This window comes from Oncorhynchus clarkii, chromosome 8 (genome assembly GCF_045791955.1).
Source record: "Oncorhynchus clarkii lewisi isolate Uvic-CL-2024 chromosome 8, UVic_Ocla_1.0, whole genome shotgun sequence".
NCBI lineage: Eukaryota > Metazoa > Chordata > Actinopteri > Salmoniformes > Salmonidae > Oncorhynchus > Oncorhynchus clarkii.
In genome coordinates this window covers 24,867,443-24,889,623 of record NC_092154.1, presented here as the reverse complement: position 1 = coordinate 24,889,623, position 22,181 = coordinate 24,867,443, and the positions used below count along the sequence as shown (strand labels likewise).

The window sequence follows — 22,181 nt, the reverse complement described above, 5'->3', positions numbered from 1 at the left end:
TCCTACAGACCTAAAACCTTTGATGTGGATCGATAATAACGACTGATGTTATAGAGAGAGAAAAAGGCTAAAAAGAGTCTGCACAAAAGAACCTTCAAGTTCATGAATCAGACTCTCTCTGCAGTGCTGCTCTTATCTCCTGGAGTGAGTCCGCCCTTTATGTGTGTGTACCAGTGTGTGTAATTTGACTGTTTCCTGCTGAAATGGTTCATTTTTTTGTTGTTGTTTGAATAGTCTAATTAGAATATGCATTCAAACTGACTTTAAGTTGCCAAAACTGTGAGGGATGCAGCAAGAATTTTCTAGTGTAAATGATGGATGGACCAGATAAACATGTCATCAACCCAATGACCGAAGTCTTTATTACACTGCCCCGAGGCTGATGAGTCTCATAAGGGAGTAGTGGACTGTAGAAAAGAGTGGTGGCGTCATATTACATCCCTAATCTATCTATTATAACTGTTGGTACTGCCAAGTACTGTCACCTTTAAAACCCTGTGAATCCATTACGATGGAGGGAATGGATACCCTAGGGCTTAATGCATTAATGATCACAGGCTGAAGATCGATGTCTCATAAAACATATGCGCCTCATGATAAACACGCTGTAATGCAGAGTTTGATACTGCTATGGAGTACATGTGGATGGCACTCTGGAGTGTATTGTCTTGTAGACAGATTTGAACGCTCCAGTAAATGGGGGAAATGGGAGCCCTTACAGACCGCTTGGGATGACAGAATGTGGTTGGAGAGCAGAATCAGTGAGGGATGACCTCAGGCGAGCAATTGTCTTTTTTTCTTTCTCTTCTTCTCTCTCTCTCTCTCTCTCTGCCTCCCTCTATTTATCCTACCATCCACTCTTTGTATCACCTCCCTCCATCGGTCTCTCTTCTGCAGAGATGAATAGAAAGTCATAGGAGGATGAGCATGCACGCACACACACTGATAGATGTGTGAGGATACACTGTTCGTGGTGTGGAGAGTCCATGCACCAGCAGAACAATGCAGTGGGGGGAAAGCCCAGTGACTATTCCCTTGGTTACAGATCATGTGATCCCAAGGGAGAGGATATGGAATATGGATCATACAAATATTCCGGTAGTAAATAGCCTAAGGCATACATGGGTTGGTTGTTTAGCAACAAAACCGATGCATGCGCAACTATGGGGCAAAACAGACGGGTTGGCTTAGATTATTGACATGTAAACTATATTTTGTCTCCATTGTTTATTGACAACATAAATAAAGTTGCACAATGAGCATTTGTTGCCTCTCAAATACATCATTACAGTTATTGATTAGCTAGCTAGCAAATTGAAGCGTGCGATTCGTTTTTGTGATGTTCTCAGCTAACCCCTCTATATGATGTAATAATAATAACAACACATGAATTTGATGTGCCCTTGCATGAAACACAAAGATGAAGCAAATATGAATTTATTTGACTTGAATTTGTTTTACAATTGCGACTTCAATGAGCAGCATGAAAACTGATTTTTAAAAAACTTCCAGCTTTTTTGCAGGACCAAGCTCAGGCTGTTGAATGACAATACTGCTCCCTTCTGGAGCAGCACATACATTGCAACTACAACACCAGAGTATAAGGTTTGATTCAGGCATAATCAGGCATATATATGTTACATCTAAATATTCTGTGGGGGGGGGGGGGGGCGAATAGCCCAGAGAAAAGGGAGAGAAAGACCAAGAAGATAGTAGATGGAGAAAGAGAGTAAAGAGAGAAAGAGAGCAGATGGAGAAAGAGAGTAAATCAAGAGAACTGGGAGCGAAAAAGAGACATAATGATATTACACTGATCCCCTATTACCTGTCTGGTTCCTACCTGGTGTTGTCCCAAATCAGGGTGTTCAACCTGTACTGGTAGTCCAGGTTTCAGTAGCAGTAGATGGCAGCGTACTGGCTGACAGGGGTGCCATCAGGGGTGGGGCACAAGTTCATGGCCCACACCGGAACACCCATATAGAACAGCATGTCCCAGCGTTCAGGGTGGGCGGGAAGGCACTCAAACCTGAACAGTAAACATCAGTTAGACACACCAAGACCTTGGTGTTGCTAGCACCACACTATTACAAGTTGAGCTACACAGGATCTACCTCTTCAGTTTGTGCAGAGGAGTTGTCTCTCTGAAGAAGGTGAAGGCTGCAGACACCATTTCCTGCAGCAGGTACTTCTCAGCCTCACTGGGAGGGGAAACACATACCAAACATTTTATGTATTCTTGGGTTACTTGATATTTCCTGAGTTAGATTCAGATTTTTTTCCCCAGAAGATCAAGTATAATGTAATAATCAAATGTGTATTGATATTTCTTCCTGTCCGACAAGCAATGCCAAACCTTCTCTGAAGATATCCACTTAGCAAAGACCCATTCATTGCGGTGTTCATCACAGCTGCAAATGACAATCAGAAAGAGCCAGGACCAAATACAAAGTATGTATATAAACCCTGGATTGCTGATGCTATTTATTGGCCATTGAGAGGCTTTGAAGCCATTTGTCGGCCATATTGGCACTCCTCAGTAGGAGCAGTCCTCCATAGGAATGAATGTTATTATACAGTATTTCAATTCAATGTTTCAAGGACAAAAATACATGTATTACATTTTTTTTGTTGCTGAAGTGGGGAAGTATCATTAGCCATCTCTAAAAATGATACTTTAAGGATTTTAATTAGTTTTTTTTATCTAATCGAATGATTGTGGCATTAATAAATGAATTTCTATAAGTTTGAAAATACACTGCTCAAAAAAATAAAGGGAACACTAAAATAACAAACCTAGATCTGAATGAACGAAATATTCTTATTAAATACTTTTTTCTTTACATAGTTGAATGTGCTGACAACAAAATCACACAAAAATTATCAATGGAAATCAAATTTATCAACCCATGGAGGTCTGGATTTGGAGTCACACTCAAAATTAAAGTGGAAAACCACACTACAGGCTGATCCAACTTTGATGTAATGTCCTTAAAACAAGTCAAAATGAGGCTCAGTAGTGTGTGTGGCCTCCACGTGCTTGTATGACCTCCCTACAACGCCTGGGCATGCTCCTGATGAGGTGGCGGATGGTCTCCTGAAGGATCTCCTCCCAGACCTGGACTAAAGCATCCGCCAACTCCTGGACAGTCTGTGGTGCAACGTGGCGTTGGTGGATGGAGCGAGACATGATGTCCAGATGTGCTCAATTGGATTCAGGTCTGGGGAACAGGTGGGCCAGTCCATAGCATCAATGCCTTCCTCTTGCAGGAACTGCTGACACACTAAAGCCACATGAGGTCTAGCATTGTCTTGCATTAGGAGGAACCCAGGGCCAACCGCACCAGCATATGGTCTCACAAGGGGTCTGAGGATCTCATCTCGGTACCTAATGGCAGTCAGGCTACCTCTGGCGAGCACATGGAGGGCTGTGCGGCCCCCCAAAGAAATGCCACCCCACACCATGACTGACCCACCGCCAAACCGGTCATGCTGGAGGATGTTGCAGGCAGCAGAACGTTCTCCACGGCGTCTCCAGACTCTGTCATGTCTGTCACATGTGCTCAGTGTGAACCTGCTTTCATCTGTGAAGAGCACAGGGTGCCAGTGGCAAATGCCAAACGTCCTGCACGGTGTTGGGCTGTAAGCACAACACCCACCTGTGGTCGTCGGGCCCTCATACCACCCTCATGGAGTCTGTTTCTGACTGTTTCAGCAGACACATGCACATTTGTGGCCTGCTGGAGGTCATTTTGCAGGGCTCTGGCAGTGCTCCTCCTGCTCCTCCTTGCACAAAGGCAGAGGTAGCGGTCCTGCTGCTGGGTTGTTGCCCTCCTACGGCCTCCTCCACATCTCCTGATGTACTGGCCTGTCTCCTGGTAGCGCCTCCACTACGCTGACAGACACAGCAAACCTTCTTGCCACAGCTCGCATTGATGTGCCATCCTGGATGAGCTGCACTATCTGAGTGTAGGTTGTAGACTCCGTCTCATGCTACCACTAGAGTGAAAGCACCGCCAGCATTCAAAAGTGACCAAAACATCAGCCAGGAAGCATAGGAACTGAGAAGTGGTCTGTTGTCACCACATGCAGAACCACTCCTTTATTGGGGGTGTCTTGCTAATTGCCTATAATTTCCACCTGTTGTCTATTCCATTTGCACAACAGCATGTGAAATGTATTGTCAATCAGTGTTGCTTCCTAAGTGGACAGTTTGATTTCACAGAAGTGTGATTGACTTGGAGTTACATTGTGTTGTTTAAGTGTTCCCTTTATTTTTTTGAGCAGTGTATTTTTTACAACGGTGAGAGAGTGCCAAGATGGAGGCACGGAGGCTTCAACACAGCACCCCTATCAGTCATCTAGATTATAAATCATTGCCAAAGTACATGAATAATGTAATTACATTGAGCACCCCCTACTGGCAGTGAGCAATAAAACCCACTTCTACACTGAGTGCACAAAACATTAGGATCACCTTCCTAATATTGAGTTGCACCCGCTTTTGCCCTCAGGACAGCTTTAATTCGTCAGGGCATGGACTCTACAAGGTGACGACAGCGTTCCACAATTATTTTAACCCCTCTTCGGAGAACAAATATTTCAATTTCTTTTTTTTTTGGTACAGCTTTTCTGCTACATATACATACATTTTACATATACATTTTACATATAAACTCAGCAAAAAAATAAACGTCCTCTCACTGTCAACTGGGTTTATTTTCTGCAAACTTAACATGTGTAAATATTTGTATGAACATAACAAGACTCAACAACTGAGACATAAACTGAATAAGTTCCACAGACATGTGACTAACAGAAATGGAATGATGTATCAAAAGTAACAGTCAGTATCTGGTGTGGCCACCAGCTGCATTAAGTACTGCAGTGCATCTCCCTCTCATGGACTGCACCAGATTTGCCAGTTCTTGCTGTGAGATGTTACCCCACTCTTCCACCAAGGCACCTGCAAGTTCCCGGACATTTCTGGGGGGAATGGCCCTTGCCCTCACCCTCCGATCAAACAGGTCCCGGACGTGCTCAATGGGATTGAGATCCGGGCTCTTTGCTGGCCATGGCAGAACACTGACATTCCTGTCTTGCAGGAAATCACGCACAGAACGAGCAGTATGGCTGGTGGCATTGTCATGCTGGAGGGTCATGTCAGGATGAGCCTGAAGGATGATAAACACATGAGGGAGGAGGATGTCTCCCCTGTAACGCACAGCTCAGTCCGATGATGCTGTGACACACCACCCCAGACCATGACGGACCCTGCACCCCCAAATCGATCCCGCTCCAGAATATAGGCCTTGGTGTAATGCTCATTCCTTCGACAGTAAACACGAATCCGACCAAGAGCCCTTTTTGCCAGTCCTGTTTGGTCCAGCGACGGTGGGTTTGTGCCCATAGATGACGTTGTTGCCAGGGATGTCCTGCCTTACAACAGACCTACAAGCCCACAGTCAAGACTCTCTTAGCCTATTGCAGACAGTCTGAGCACTGATTGTGCATTCCTGGTGTAACTCGGGCAGTTGTTGTTGCCATCCTGTACCTGTCCCGCAGGTGTGATGTTCAGATGTAATGATCCTGTGCAGGTGTTGTTACATGTGGTCTGCCACTGTGAGGACGATCAGCTGTCCATCCTGTCTCCCTGTAGCACTGTCTTAGGCATCTCACAGTACGGACATTGCAATTTATTGCCCCGGCCACATCTGCAGTCCTCATGCCTCCTTGCAGCATGCCTAAGGCACGTTCACGCAGATGAGCAGGGACCCTGGGCATCTTTCTTTTGGTGTTTCTCAGAGTCAGTAGAAAGGCCTCTTTAGTGTCCTAAGTTTTCATAACTTTGACCTTAACCGTTCCCCAGGTGCATGTTCATTAATTATTTATGGTTCATTGAACAAGCATGGGAAACAGTGTTTAAACCCTTTACAATGTGAAGTTATTTGGATTTTTACAAATCATCTTTGAAAGACAGGGTCCTTTTTTTGCTCAGTTTACATTTTACATTTTGCATTTTACATTTTGCATACACATTTGACATACAGTACATGGTACTTTTATATAAAGCAGTCACATAACAATACATTACTAAACATAAGCTCTTTAATCCCAATCCTCAGCCACTCTCAGCCCATCCCACCTATCACCATAGACCATGTGCCATATATTTTTCAATTGTGCTGTGATGTTTTACATACCTTTTAATTTTAAATTTTTACCAATTTTTTTCCCCAATTTCATGGTATCCAATTGTTTTAGTAGTTACTATCTTGTCTCATCGCTACAACTCCCGTACGGGCTTGGGAGAGACGAAGGTTGAAAGTCATGCGTCCTCCGATACACAACCCAACCAAGCCGCACTGCTAGTTAAAACAGAGCGCATTAAACCCGGAAGCCAGCTGCACCAATGTGTCGGAGGAAACACCGTACACCTGGCAACCTTGGTTAGTGTGCACTGCGCCCGGCACGCCACAGGAGTGGCGCTGGTCGATGGTGCGCGATGAGACAAGGATATCCCTACCAGCCAAGCCCTCCCTAACCCGGACGACGCTAGGCCAATTGTGCGTCGTCCCATGGACCTCCCGGTCGCGGCCGGTTGCGACAGAGCCTGGGCGCGAACCCAGGGTCTCTGGTGGCACAGCTGGCGCTGCAGTACAGCGCCCTTAACACTAACAGGGATATAAACAAAATTGTGCACAAAATTTGAGGGAAATAAGCTTTTTGTGCACATGGAACATTTCTGGGATCTTTTATGTCAGCTCATGAAACCAACATGTTGGGGAATAATCAGAATTGGTTGGTAACATAGGTAAGATGTTTTATATTCATCATATGTTTGTAAGTTACTTCTCATCAGAATGTTATTTTTGTATAATACTGTGGCGGGGTTGCAGTATCTGTTCTATGTCAAGACTAAGTTGCTTGGGCCGGAGAGAGGGGAGAGGTCAAGCGTGTATCTCTTGTCTCCACAATGTCTGTGTGCCAGTCAGGGTGTCTCTGTGATCTTGTCAAGATAGGATGGATTTGATATATGCCTGTTGATATGGAGGATTGGTTTATGGTTCTGAGTTTGAGAAAATAACATAGTTTAGGAGACAAAGCTGAATGATAAATTATGCCTATGCTGTCTGGATATGTGTGTCTTTGCTATAAAGGATCTCAGTAACAATGTGTGAGGGGCTCTCAGAGAATTCATTGATAGACACTGAATTGATCTTAGTCACAGGGTTGTGATAGAGCTCATATAATTAAAGATGGACTTTGTGATAACTAACTCTGACTTGTGTGTGGTTTGCTCTCATGATTTGGTAAATAGAGGAAATTTCCACGACAAACACCTCACATGTTTGTTTATATTTTTGTTCAGTAATATATTGCCTCGCTGCATGGCTGTGACACACATTTCTGCCACAGGTGGAGGCCAAAGTACTGAAGTGAATAGAACCAGAGCTTGTTCAGGCGACGCATCACTTATCTTTAATTTAACACCTGCAGTTATTAGAATATGGTTTGTTTACTGTGTAAACAATGGCAAAATGAGAATGGAAAATTAGTAGAATTATGTAAATATTTTTATTTCACCTGTTGATATAGCTAACACTGCTGGTAGTTAAAAAAAGGAGTACATTACAGTACTTCTAGAAAAAGGTATAATGCAGTTTTCTAATCTTGAAACAATAATTTTTCCATTAATACAAATGTACCCAAATGGTGAATTGAAGTGTGTTCCCTTTCATTTGACTAACAGTTGGTTCATTAAACACGGAACACAAGTCATCTCAAGAAGCATTGTCTAATGCCAGACAAAAATGATGGCACGCTTGTCAACTTTCACAAGGTTGGGTTACGGGAATATGCCTATGATTAGACTGAGCAGTTCATTTCAGTCCATAAAAGTGCATGCACTATGCCCGTTTCTGTTACAGGGATCACGGACGCAAGCAGAATCTTTGATCTGAAAGACATTGGTTGTCTTTGTAACATTTTCTAAGCCATCAAATAGGGAAACCCAATTGTTAACAATCAATGTGTTAGGGATCGTTAAAAAAATTAAGGGCAGCTTCATTATTCAAAAGTAAGTAAAACAGATGAATCTATTCAAAACCTTAAACAGAAGCGCACTGACAAATCTCAACAGGAGAAGAATAAACTAAATACAATCTTACAGCAGAGGGGCACAAAGAGAGTAAATAAAATGACAAATGCACCTATTTCCATCTGGCCCGTACATCCACAAACAATGCAGCGTTAACACATCACGGACAACTATAACCGACAACCACCGTATTTCAAATTCATCCTGCGTTAACATTTCACAATCCATGATATAAAATGCAACGCTACATTAAGACCACATGCTTTGGTTAAATATGCATTGTAAAAAGAGGTCTGATAACAGTTCAGTTATAATAAGGAGTTGTATGAAATAATAAATCCATACACTAGGCACAATCTGTAGAGGAACACAAGTCTACCGATAATAGGGGTTAAAAAAGTCTAAGTAAACAAAAAAGTTATAAATCTTATTAAAATGAGACATTAAAAGTTGGCTAAGATGATCTCATAGTTACAGTTGAAACACAGACTACACATCCCAGGACCAATGCAGAATGCATTTCTATTTGAACGTTCTGTAACGTTGCACCCTCCTGAACGGACCCCTGATCTGAAGTCAAACCGAACTAGAGGTTGCTTCTGGGTCGCTTGGCGGCTTCAGGGTGGGTCTCGATGATACTGGGTCTCTGCAGTGCCCATTGGTCAACGTTTTGTCTCTGGCCCTCAGGCTCCTCTGTCTCTGATCCGCTGCTGGAGCTGCCACTGCTGCTACTGCTGGAATGATCGCTGCCAGTGAAGTCATAGCAGTCCTTCTCCTTCCCTCTCCCCTTCCCCCTCCTCTTCCCCTCTGCTGCCTCAGGGTTGACCTGCAGGGCTGACTCGGGCACTGCTGGTGGGGGTCCCATCTGCATGTCCTGCCAGGGCTCTAGGATGGGGGTGAAGACATGGAGGGTCTGCTGCTGGAGCTGGTCAGTGGGATCATTCACAGTGCTGTGCACCTTGGGCTTGGTCTTTAGGACCTTATCAAAGTTCTTGGATTTTGAGGTCACCACAAACCAGTCCTAAGAAGGACAAAGGAAATTAGTATAGTATGCCACCAAAAAGCACTACAACATGACTTTTTGCAGTACTTTATTCATATGGCGAAACAGTATACATTAATATGATACAGTAGGTCATCATGGAGGTTAAAAGTCTAAAACAAATACATTTCTGACCTGGGAGTGGACAGAATTGATGTGGTACTTCACCCCACTCTCTGAGTTGAACTCTTTCTTACAGATTAGGCATTTGTATTTCCCTGCTTCAAAGTCCCCCTGCATAATGAGAGAAAATATTTGGTTGATATAGATGCTTAATAATGGAATTAATTCCTGTGCATACATCAGATTTTTATGCTGAAGAATTGACTCAGTTTCAGCTGAATAACTTTCCCTGTCTTCTGGATACGTTGCAGTACTTGGAAGTGAAAGACAGCAGAGCAGTGAGAGTAAATCTATTCCATACCCTTCCACAGAGCCCAAGGTGAGCCTTCAGTCCAGACACACTGGTGTAGACCGAGCCGCAGCCCTGAGGGAAACCAGAAAGTTTCCTAGTCACATTATAACACAAGTATAGTACAGTGAGCAACATCTCAACTATACGTAATATGGGATAAAATATCATTTAAAAAACGATGGGTCGTACCAGGTTTGGGCACTGAACTTTTTTTTGCAGCTTCACTTCGTTTTTCCACTTCCGAAGGACCTCCTGACTGAAGGCAGGCAGCCCTGGCCGGGCATATCTCAGCTGTGGAACCCAACAGAAAAATAATGGTACATCTGGAGGTCAATGTACCCACAGGAATAGATACAGTACATGAGCACACATCTAGGACTTTCTTAGTGTTGAAGTGTCTTCACCTTCTTATCGTCTGGGACAAGGTCTCCGATGACCTTCCTCTTGGGCCACTCCTTGGCCAGCTCGTCATTAGCAATCTCCTGTAGGTGGAAAAAGGCCACCTGGGCTGACATGCGTTTGACCCGGCCGCTGGGTGTCCTCTCAGGGTTGGGCTCTCTCTGAACCTTCACCTCCTCCTCCTCTGCATTCTGAGGCACCTGTGGGGGAGAGGGAGACAGCTGTCTATCATCACCCATTCAAGAGAAGCTCAAATAATTTAGAGAGGAGAAACTGGCAAAAAAAAAAAAAAAAAAAGAGACCAAGGAATGGGGTGCTCTGGGAAATGGGTGGGTATACTGAGAAATATTTGTGACATTGAAGTTGCCAGAATGTAATTGCTACAGATTGTGAGCACAATGGCATATTGTGCGATGGAATGTCACCCAGTGAATTGTAACCTTGAAAGACTGTCTTATTAGTTAGTGGACAAGTGTATAGTGTAAAACAGGATTCCCCAACTGGTAGCTCCCAGGACGAATTTGGCGCACAGACCCCACCAAGTTCTGGATTGTTGGACATAAATGCCATGTTACAAATCATGTCATTGCTACATTGGCTGGACATACTATAGAGCAAGTTAAAGTGTACAAATATTTGGGTGTGTGGGTTGATGATAAGCTGAATTTCACTGTGCATGTAGAGAACTTGATAAGGAAGCTCAAGCTGAAAATAGGATTTTATTACCGGCATAAGGCTTGTTTTTCTTTTGAGACCAGGAAGGAGCTGGTACAATGTACATTACGGTCGGTTTTAGTGATGTTATATATATGCAGGCCTCAGCCACTACCCTGAGAGCACTTGATTCAGTGTATCATGCAGCCCCCAGCTTCATTACAAATCAGAAACGTCTAACACATCATTGTGATTTCTACAGCTCTGTTGGCTGGTCGTCATTGACATTGCGTAGGCTTAAACACTGGTATACACTGATTTATAAGGCCTTATTGGGTAAAATGAAATTTTATCTCTGTTCTTTTTTAGTCAGGTCAGTAAATAAATATAAATTATGGTCCCATTCTGATTTGCTTCTAACAGTACCAAAAATTAGAACAGGTCATGGTAGAAATAGTTTTAGTTACTTAGCACCGTGGTCCTGGAATCCTCTCCTGAACATTTTAAAATGTGATGATCTAGTTTCGTTGGTGGAGTTTAAACACTTGATCGATGTATATATCATAGAAGAGTGGAATTGTTTTTAGGCCAGCTGTTTTTAGTCAAGATGTTTGTGTTTTTAATGTAATATGTAATTGTTGTACTGTATGTGTGCTTATAGTTTTGTTTAATGTTGTGTCAGTGTATGTAAGTTGTTATTTCTGAAACATTGTTCCCCCTGCTGCTATTGGACCAGGTCTCTCTTGGAAAAGAGATTTTATCTCAATGAGAAAAAACCTGTATAAATAAAGGTTAAATAAATAAATAAAACACCGTAAAAACACCAGGAAATCAGCTCCAATTGATTATAATTTTGGAAATCTGCTCCCAAGTATTCCCACGCAAAATAGAGAGATGTGATCATGTACAAATGTAAGCAAGGTTTAAAATGATTGTTTTATTCAAATATTATATCTGTTTCTGATTATTGTGGTCAATTTGCGGTCTACAGATGATTTGCAATTTTGTGCCTCCCCACCCACCCCTGAATCTAGTTGAAGATCCCTGTTGTAAAGGCAGTGCAATATAGCGAACTCACTGGTGCGTGCTCCGACTTGAGGTGGTACTCCAGGCCTGCCTTGGACTTGTAGACCTTGCCACAGTGTTGGCAGTTGAGAAGCAGCTTCTCCAGCTCAGACTCCTCTTTCCCACATTTCTTCATGTGGTACAGGTAACCCATGATGCTGGTGAAACTACCAGTGCAGCCCTGTAATGTAACACAGTCCTTTAGAGTGAAACACATCTATAGTTCCCATGTACCAACGATGTAGACTATGAAATCCCAGACCTACAGCACCAGTCAAAAGTTTGGACACACCTACTCATTCTAGGGTTCTTCCTTATTTTTACATTGTAGAATAAAAGTGAAGACATAAAAACTATGAAATAACACATATGGAATCATGTGGCAACCAAAAAAAAGTGTTAAACAAATAAAAGTATATTTTGTATATTAGATTCTTCAAAGTAGCCACACTTTGCTTTGATGACAGCTTTGCACACACTTGGCATTCTCTCAACCAGCTTCATGAGGAAGTCACCTGGAATGCAATTCAATTAAAACAGGTGTGCCTTGTTAAAAAGATAACTTAATGCTTTTGCGCCAATCTGTTGTGTTGTGACAAGGTAGGGGTGTATACAGAAGATAACCCTATTTTGGTAAAAGACCAAGTCCATATTATGGCAAGAACAGCTCAAATAAGCAAAGAGAAACAACAGTCCATCATTACTTTAAGAAATAAAGGTCAGTTAATGTGGAAAAGTGCAGTCGCAAAAACCACCAAGCGCTATAATGAAACTGGCTCTCACGAGGACCGCCACAGGAAAGGAAGACCCATAGTTACCTCTGCTGCAGAGGGTAAGTTCATTAGAGTTACCAGCCTCAGAAATTGCAGTCCAAATAAATGCTTCACAGAGTTCAACAGACACATCTCAACATCAACTGTTCAGAGGAGACTGCGTGAATCAGGCCTTCATGGTCGAATTGCCGCGTAGAAACAACCACTAAAGGACACCAATAAGAAGAAGACTTGAAACACGAGCAATGGACATTAGACTGGTGGAAATCTGTCCTTTGGTCTGACGAGTACAAATTTGAGATTTTTGGTTGCAACCGGCATGTCTTTGTGAGACGCAGAGTAGGTGAACGGATGATCTCTGCATACGTTGTTCCCATCATGAAGCTTGGAGGAGGAGGAGTGACGGTGCTTTGCTCATGACACTATCTGTGATTTATTTAGAATTCAAGGCACACTTAACCAGCATGGCTACCACAGCCTTCTGCAGCGATATGCCATCCCATCTGGTTTGCGCTTAGTGGGACTATCATTTGTGTTTCAACAGGGCAATGACCAACCACACCTCCAGGATGTGTAAGGGCTATTTGACCAAGAAGGAGAGTGATGGAGTGATGCATCAGATGACCTGGCCTCCACAATCACCTGACCTCAACCCAATTGAGATGGTTAGGGATGAGTTGGAACGCAGAGTGAAGGAAAAGTAGCCAACAGGCATCAGTATATGTGGGAACTCCTTCAAGATTGTTGGAAAAGCATTCCAGGTGAAGCTGGTTGAGAGAATGCCAAGAGAGTGCAAAGCTGTCATCGAGAAAATATATTTGTTTAACACTTTTTTGGTAACTAAATGATTCCATATGTGTTATTACATAGATGTAATGTCTTCACTATTATTCTACAGAAAATATTAAATATAAAGAAAAAACCTTGAATTAGTAGGTGTATCCAAACTTTTGACTGGTACTGTATGTCAGAACATTGTTAATGTGAGAGGCAACCAGACTGCCTAGGGAGACTACCAACAATGGTTAATGTGACTGGAATTTCAGATACAGACACCATCAAGGAATCATACCTCTTTCGAGCATTTTAATTTGCCCATCCTTTTCAGCACCTTCCTCAATTTTTCCTTCATGGACTGGTCATCCAGGCCATTTATGTCATCTGGTGAGGGCTGGAAAAACAAGACAGTTAACACCAATGTCAACATGGAACACGCCAAAACCAGCGTCAGATGGGAGAATGGCCTTACCAGGTTATTGTGGTCTGCCATGATGTGGTACTTCATTCCCGTGGAAGACTTCAGTTGTTTCCCGCATTGCTGACACGTGAAGGGATTCTACAAGAAACACATTAGTTTTGTTTTTGAGATTCAGTTGAACCAAGTGCAACATGGGAGGCTGTTATTGTAAGTACGGCACACACACCAATCGGCAGCTCTCCATATGTTTCTTCAGGCCATCCACAGTCTTCCTGCTCACACTTTTACACTTGGGGCACGTGACTCGGCCTTTGCCCAGGATCATCAGCTGCCACCTCTCTTCTTGACTTCCTGTTCCACACAGGAAGTGGAGTGTTTTTTGTTATTGTACAAGTGGAATAAGGAACCATACCTACCATTACAATACAATTACCAAAGTATTACGTAACATTGTTAATACAACATGGTTCCTAAAATAATGTGTGTTATTACACAGGTATAGGATGAACTAATGTAAAGTGTTGCTAGGGATTGTATCTATGGTGATATTTTATTTGCTAATCTTTTCACCTGGGGAGTCCTCTCACCTGGGGGGTAGACTGGGGGTTCCTTCTTGGTTGTGAAGGTGAAGACTTTAGATTTCTCTTCCTCGGTAGGCTCTGCTGGGTGACTGTGACTGCTCTGGATAGTCACACCTCCAATAGTGTGACTTCTATGAACATGTCCACCTACTACAGAGTAACTGCTCTGGACAAGTTCACCTCCAATAGGGTAACTGCTCTGGAGATGCCCACCTCCAAGCAAGTGACCGCTTTGGACATGGCTATGGGCATGTCCACCTCCTACCAAGTGACTGCTGTCAAAATGGCTATGGACATGCCGACCTCCAACCGAGTGACTGCTGTCAAAATGGCTATGGGCATGTCCACCTCCTACCAAGTGACCGCTGTCGACATGGCTATGGACATGTCCACCTCCTACCAAGTGACTGCTGTCGACATGATTATGGGCATGTCCACCTCCTACCAAGTGACTGCTGTCGACATGGTTATGGGCATGTCCACCTCCAACCGAGAGACTGCTGTAGATATTGCTATGCCCACCTCCCACTGAGTGACCGCTATGGACATGGCTATGAACATGCCCACCTCCAACAGGAACTGGAACTGCATCAAAGGAAACATTTAAGATGAACTAAAACTTGAGAGAGAAAGGGTCAGAAGACAATAAAGTGATGGTTGCAACATAACTACCTGACTGTCTCACTTCTTGAGGGAAATTTGTAGCAGAAGGTGTGCTGTTGTTGTCCACCTCCACTCTCCTCATTTTCTTAATCGCAAAATCGGAGGGCAAGTGTGGTTCCTGACCCCGGCCCTGGGCCCTGCTTGTGCCTGGGGCCTGGTTGGGCCAGCAGTCTTTAGCCACCAGCTTGTGAGGCAGTCTGGCAGAGAGTGGTGGAGGAGGAGGCAGCTCACCGTTGGCTACAGCCAGGCTGGAAGACACCACGGAGCAGCAGGACGTCTCGCTGGTTGAATCCTCCACACCAGAACCCAGAGAGACATTCTGCAGATCCTCATACCTAGACAGTGACACACAGCACCAAACTCACATGACAACAACTACTCTGGTCAGCTTTTGCACAGTGAAAACTGTGCACAAGCATAGACTATTTCCCAGATCAAATGCCTCTATCACCTACACACTTTGAACTTGTGGAGATCTGAGAATATTGGACAGGTAGGAGTCAGTGATGGGAAGGAAAACATACAGCAATCGGCAATTAAAATAAAGGAAACTCACAGTGGGCCCATTGACCTTTTTCTGCCATATGATCTTTTCATCTTTTGGGTCGCCTGGGCATGGGGGTCATCATTCTATAATATTCAAGTACAGAACTGTAAAGAAGAGATCCAGTGTCCCACAGGATCTTACAAGGTTTATTGTGAACACTGCACCATCATATGTTGATGTAGAAGGGCTTAATGCTAAATCCTTTCTAGATCCTCATGATGGTTGTTATTTTAGTTTTCATGTTGAGGACTGGAATAGTGCACCCATGCTTTGGTAGGAACACTCATAATGGCCAAGTAGAACTGAAAGAAAATACTATGTATTTATTCTTACCTTAGGTGGAACACCAATCATGCTCATCACACTCATATCTGGCATCTTCTGGATAGCTGTTGGATTATGGTCACATTTTCATTAGTTAATCTCTTTCCTTACAAAACACTAGTGAAGGAGCGTTTCCAAGACATTCTGCATGAAATACATAAATGAAGATCATACATGAACCATAATTATGATTCAAGACATCTGCAATTGCAACTGGCCAGATACAAATTTGGATATAATGTAATTTATCAGTACTCTAAAGTTTGCTGAGTAAACTGACAATTTGTCAATCATCTAGTGACAGTGACGGTTTAGTGACATTTACCTGGTAGTGGAACACCACTTTTTTGTTTTGGTTGTGAAGCCTTCCTCTTCCTTGGCACATATGATGGTGACATGCTTCCTTGTGTGTGATGATGAAGTTGATGATGATCCATGATTGCAGTTGACCTGACCGATCAGTACTGCAAAACAACACCAGGCCTGAATTATTCTATGACATAGTCCATCAATAGACATCATCACCGTCACATAATTGATAAAAGGCCTTTAATATTATTTCGTCTGGGGAACATCTATTCTGTTAGTCATTTGATGTCCACATTAAGAAGAATCACGTGGCATACCAACCCTTATGTAAACGCAGGATGAGCCCGTGTGAATACAAAGGTAGGCCTAATATGAACTCATTGGTTCTGTTTTATTCAGTGCAGCAGTGTACCTTACTCGAGCAGTGTTGCAGTAGCAGTGTTTCTAGAGCCACAGCCACCATCATTTTCCACGAATAGCCACACAAAAAAGGGGAACGCTTGCTTTGCAGTGACGTTGCAGCAAATCTACACTCTGGATGCTGATATAATGTAAACGTTCTAACCGTTGCACTACACGCGCTCAAACAACTTGGCTACAATGTAGCCACCTACTAATTGAATTGTTTGATACACTTAACGTTACATTGTGAAACGTCTACCCGTACCGCACACTCCTTAGCAAGGTTAGCTGCCATTCCTTCCTGTTTTAGTCCCCCTCTGTCATTTCCCCCCGACAACGATCCGCCTAACCACTCGTTGGATTCGGTTATTTGAATAGAAAGACCATCAAATGGCCATGCTGAAATTTTCAAGAGGATATCTAATTAAAAATAATGCTCCGACAAAACCTATAGTATCAATTATCTATATTGCATACCCTCTTTGAGATTACTTCATTCCCGAAACGCCCTCTTTGCCGAGACAACAAATGAGATTCCCATCTCATTCACCACGACTGTAAAAGGGGCGGTTACTTACAGCCATCCAGTACGAACAGGTTTTGTTGAGCAGAACGCAAAACAGATTCCAGATCAGTTATGTCTTCATATTACCTTACGATGGCTCCGCCTCCTAGTAGTACTCTACCTGATCCAGACATAGCAGCTGGATGTAGGCAAAAAAAAGTAATGAAAACTAAAATTAGTTTTTTTGGTCTTAATTTAAGGTTAGGGTTAGGCATAAGGTTAGCAGTGTGGTCAAGGTTAGGTTTAAAGTTAGGGTTAGGTTTAAAATCACATTTTAAGAAGATAAATTATAGAAATAGGCGGGGTTTATGACTTTGTGGCTGTGGTAACTATTGACGACCTTATAGGTGAGACTGGTGCAGATAGGCTTCAGGTGCCACCTGTGCTTTATATTGTGTTTGAACATTTCAAAGAGGGTGACCCCACACCCACCCAATTGTATTTCCCTTAGGGTTGTTGTCAGTGGCAAAGCAGTGATGACTGTAACAACGGAAGCAGGGCCGCGGCTGAAACATAGAGAAAGGGCCAAGTATAAAGCCACAATATACGATGCACCAAAAAGTGGTTTCTAAGTGTGTATAGAACCCAAATACCACCCGCAACTGCGCTGAAAGATCAAGTGATGATGTCTAATGGACAGCAATGGGGGTATCATTTTGATTACCTGGCCTTTAGAGTGAAGCTCTATAGACTTTAGGAGTGAACTACGGGCTTGAAGACTGGCCGGTTTTTCGCAAGGTTGTGTGTCCCGAACAGAGAGTTAACACAAAGGGGTATAGCTTGATCACGGGCTACGAGACCCGTTGGGAAGGTGCCCCTGACTCCTCGGGAAGAATATTTCACAGGTTGAAAATACAAAGAAAGAATGGACTTCCATGTGGATGCGTGGAGTTCTATATCAGCAACGAGGAAACCCGCAACCAAAACATTCGTGATGGTGGCCTGACTGGGGATTTTATGTTGCGCATGCTTATTCCTTTTAAAAGTTGGGATCTAATGGAATTGAAAATGTTAGAGTTGTTGAAAGCTCTTTTTGTACAGAGCCAACAGCGGCAGAGCATTGTTCATTCTAAGGAAGTGCATAATATATACAAATCCTGAGGATTATGATTCACAGGAACCCCAAGAAGATACATCCTCAAAAGGGTCAGCCCCCGAAGAAAACTAAGTACGCGGCTGCGTTAACCACGCCCTGATACCCAAAGGACTGGTTCAACAATAAAAGGAGGGCCCTTAAAGCCTTCAGTTCTTCATTTCAGCATATACCATGGATATTCATACAACATACCAGGACTCCGATACGTCATGGGGGCCAGACCCTAAGGACTCTATGCCTCGCAGCCCACCATTCTACTCCCCCCAGGCAAGACCCCCGACACCTCCTACATGTACACAGCCTGAGGATGTGTTTGATGGGGTGGTCAGTACTATTTTTTTGGACACCATCAAGGCCTCTGTAGCCACACTTTTAGATGTGGTGATTTGAGAGTATATAAGAGAAAAATGCATTGGTTGTGAGATCAATCACCCCAGCCAGCACCGTCATCCGTGCCTATACGAGCCCCCAAGATACTACTTCTTCAACCATTTTGAGGAGCTGGTGAAAAGACTGTGGTCCTGCAGGTTTATACCTTCGCTGGTCAGAGCCCTGGAGTCTATGGGTCTTGTGCCATCTATTCCCAGAGTTTACGGGGTAACCGAGGCTTTCCTACATGAACTGAAGGAGGCGATCTACATCCACGAGAAACTCAAAGAAATACGACACACCCTGGTGGACAACAAATACAGGGAAGCTGTGGTGGCTGATGTGATGACTTTCTGGCTCAATAAACCCCAAGAGACCGAGTGACAATACATATTTGTTATTTAGATGTAAAGCAATGGGCAACTATATGCATACGATGTTATACATTTTTTCTTTTGAGAGAACTTACAAATGTTATGCATCAAATTATTGAAAATAAAGTGAACATTGTATCGTTCTACACAACACACAATGCCTGGGCTAATGTAGAGCGTGTGCTAAAAATGGAGCAAATCATGAATCATGTACGACATACGGGCGAGAGTCTACATTGGACACAACTGGTATCCCGTCTTGTGGATGATTCTAAAGAACTAGAAACAACTTTGTCTAAGATTTTACTTTATTTGTTTGAAACACCATTTAATTGTAACGTATCGTATTTGTTGTTTATATACTTATATAGTGGATGTGTGTGTTTTAAAAATTCAGCGACACGAGCCTGTAAATCTATACCAAATATACAGGGTGTTGCATGCTGGGATTGTTGAGAAAACGGGGACAAGTATCCTGCAACGAATCCTGAATTGTCTGTATACGTAATACTTTATGTTTGCAAAAAAAAATCTAAATTCAAAATGAAAATGAAATGTTGTCGTTATTTGAATGTGGCTCATTAACGTTATTGTACCTCAGAGCGGCAAGAAGGATGGCGGAGCAGATGTTGAAAACATTTATTATAACCCCTCTAACCCCGGGTCTTATGGTGGTAAGGAGCGTTTACAGAGAGCTATAGCTGAAGAAACAGGTAGCTGCTAAAGTGAATGAGTGGTTAGCCGAGCAGGATGCTCTACATAAACCTGTACGAAAACAATTTCCAATAAAGAGTTTTTTCTACTCATCCCTTGTCCAGTTTCAGGTGGGTCTATGTGACATGCAGGCCCTTGCAGATAGAAATTATGGAAATCGCTATATGCTAACGGTTATAGATATTTTCTCTAAAATAGCATTTGTAAGGGGCTTAAAAAAATAAGAGAGGGGCAGAGGTGACCCTGGCCTTCGACTCTATCTTGAAGGAAGAAGGAGCCCCCAGAAAGTGCAGACTGATTGCGGAAAATCATTTTTTAATAATACTTTTCAGAAACTCATGAAGAAGCACAATATAGTACATTTTGCTACAGGCTCGGATTTGAAAGCTTCAGTTGTTGAACGCTTTAACAGAACTCTGAAGGAGCGGATGTGGCAATATTTTACAGCTCACAACATGCATAGATATATCGATATAGTTCAAGATTTAGTAAAGGGGTACAACAACAGCTACCATATGAGTATATGGATGAAGCCCTCCGAGGTCTCTTCTGAAAACTCTTTTCAAGTCTTTAAAAATCTGTATGGTTTGTTCCCCCTTCGTCGTAATAATTATTTTACATTTTAAATTCATAGTGGGGGACTTGGTGTGTATATCCAAGTTGAGGGGTGTTTTTTCGGCAAAATATATGAGCAAGGTTACAGCGACGAGGTGTCCACCGTTACCGAATGTCTACCGCGCATACAAGTCTACAAGTTTGAAGATTATGACAGGGAGCTTATAGATGGATCTTTTTTATGAGAAGGAATTACAGAAGGTACAGTTGGGAAGGTACACTTGGAGGAGATTCTAGATCAAAAGAGAGAAAAGGGTAAAAAAATGGGTGTTGGTCCGCTGGAAAAACTGGCCCTAAAAGTTCAACAGTTGGGTATTAGAGCACGATGTGGTGGAGGCATCAGGGGTTAACTTAAACTCTCATGCATGATAAATACAACATAATTTGCGTGTACACAGGAGTGCATCATGGAACACAGCGGCTTCTACCTGACTCTCCCCAGTAATGCGTTTTCACATATATACCGTAATAACCAAAGTTTGAATTATACAACCAATTTTCCAACGCCTATAGAGTTATCAGAGGCCTGGGAAGTAGGTCTCAGCGAGCTTACATACCCCCATAGTTGGTATAATATCAAAGATAAGGACCGTGATTTTTTTTTGCAAAAGGATATCGGAACCTGCAAAACTTAAGCTTAAAAAAAGGGTTATATAGAACCGTCGACAGGATCGTCTCAGAGTTGAATGAACTCCTAACCCAGAACAATATGGAAATACTCTTGCTCTACAACCCTATACATAAAAGTCTACAAATCTCAGGGGATGCTGGTGGGGGTATAAAGACCAGCTGTAATTTAGCCTACATGTTGGGGATGGGTCCCAATAAATGGACGTATGTGAAAGATAAATTATTCCCATTCCCCGCGGATATACATGTAGGATTTTATAACATATTTGTTTATACTGACATCATATCCTATCAAAGGGTCGGAGACAGTTGTGTGCCCCTCCTGAGAACAGTTCATATAGATGGAAAGGATGGCGATAGTCACTGTCAACTACGACAAGCCACACTACGAACCTGTAAGCAAGAAATATATTGAAAACATTCTGATTGAGCTTAAAACGGATCAGAACGAAAACTTGAATTAACTTATGGTAAAACTCCACTTTAGATCCACAAAAACCTTTCTACATATATAATATAATATTAGTATTATATATATTTTATATACATAATACAAATACATTTAAAGGGTTATGGACCACCAACATCTCGACCCTAACCGCTATGTCTCATACTATGTTGCTCAAGTGGGTAATGGGTTACCCGGCTATTATGGATCCCTGACCATATACGGTTCGGGGATAGGAGGTATATTTCGTAACCTCTTTAGGATGGTTTTACCGTTTATGAAGAGAGGCCTCAGCATAGCCAAACCACAGTTAAAATCAGCGGCTAAAAATATAGTGAGGTTGTAGCCAATGCTATGACCAGAAGGGCGTCACCAGATGTCGAGCATCAAGAAGGCTCGGGGCTTATGTTGTCTCGAAGACCAAAAAAAGAGACCTCCGGGTATAAGGCGCAGGCCTGCCCCTAAAAAGCAGAGGTTAACCATTAAAAGAAACTCAGTAAGTCAGACGTGGTAAAGTGAGGAGGTCTGGACCAAAAACGACAAAAAGAATACTCTACTGTGCCGAATCTCAAGAGTGTCATCTGCTAGGGCCTATACACTGACATTTTCTTTCAAGAACGTTTACTCTTAAATTCGGTTGATATAAGACTAATATTAACCAGGGCCAATTATGAGTTTTGCCTGATGTCTGCCCAGGACGGGGACTTTAGTTTAAACGTGTTTGGAGCAACGCTTTTTATTTAAAAAGTGTCTGTATCTCCAGCAGTTCGTCTGGGTCACTCACAGGCTTTGATGAAAGGAAAGGCCATTTACCCCTCCAAAGAATTACCATGAAAACCTTTCGCATACCTGTGGCCAGTAGAATCTGCAGTCAAGAAAACCTTTTTCTAGGTCCTTTAC

General features: G+C 42.8%; 1 protein-coding gene across 3 annotated transcripts; it reads right to left on the bottom strand.

Annotated features, from left to right (window-relative positions):
- Positions 1–7,556: 7,556 nt before the first annotated feature.
- On the bottom strand, positions 7,557–17,029 carry LOC139415160 (uncharacterized). Of its 3 annotated transcripts, none has more exons than XM_071163032.1 (15): positions 16,948–17,029; positions 16,085–16,223; positions 15,769–15,824; positions 15,445–15,518; positions 14,898–15,223; positions 14,232–14,810; positions 13,871–13,995; positions 13,696–13,782; positions 13,519–13,617; positions 11,687–11,854; positions 9,960–10,154; positions 9,745–9,846; positions 9,565–9,627; positions 9,276–9,374; positions 7,557–9,119 (listed from the first exon to the last, which is right to left on the bottom strand). In XM_071163032.1, exons 2-15 carry the CDS (start codon positions 16,194–16,196, stop codon positions 8,685–8,687), a joined length of 2,520 nt encoding a protein of 839 aa, XP_071019133.1. In that variant the 5' UTR covers positions 16,197–16,223; positions 16,948–17,029; the 3' UTR covers positions 7,557–8,684. The 3 variants fall into 3 exon arrangements, with proteins under 3 accessions (XP_071019133.1, XP_071019132.1, XP_071019134.1); XM_071163031.1 differs by having other exon boundaries at positions 16,481–16,996; XM_071163033.1 differs by lacking the exon at positions 16,948–17,029 and adding an exon at positions 16,390–16,920.
- Between the last annotated feature and the right edge of the window lie 5,152 nt (positions 17,030–22,181).

Bases quoted from the DNA above. Each gene is read 5' to 3' on its own strand.
- LOC139415160 (XM_071163032.1), bottom strand. From the start codon at position 16,196: ATGGATCATCATCAACTTCATCATCACACACAAGGAAGCATGTCACCA. The intron at 15,224-15,444 runs GTGAGTTTCCTT...GTCACTGTCTAG, and splicing joins AAAAGGTCAATGGGCCCACT to GTATGAGGATCTGCAGAATG. The intron at 9,847-9,959 runs GTGAAGACACTT...TGGGTTCCACAG, and splicing joins TTGTCCCAGACGATAAGAAG to CTGAGATATGCCCGGCCAGG.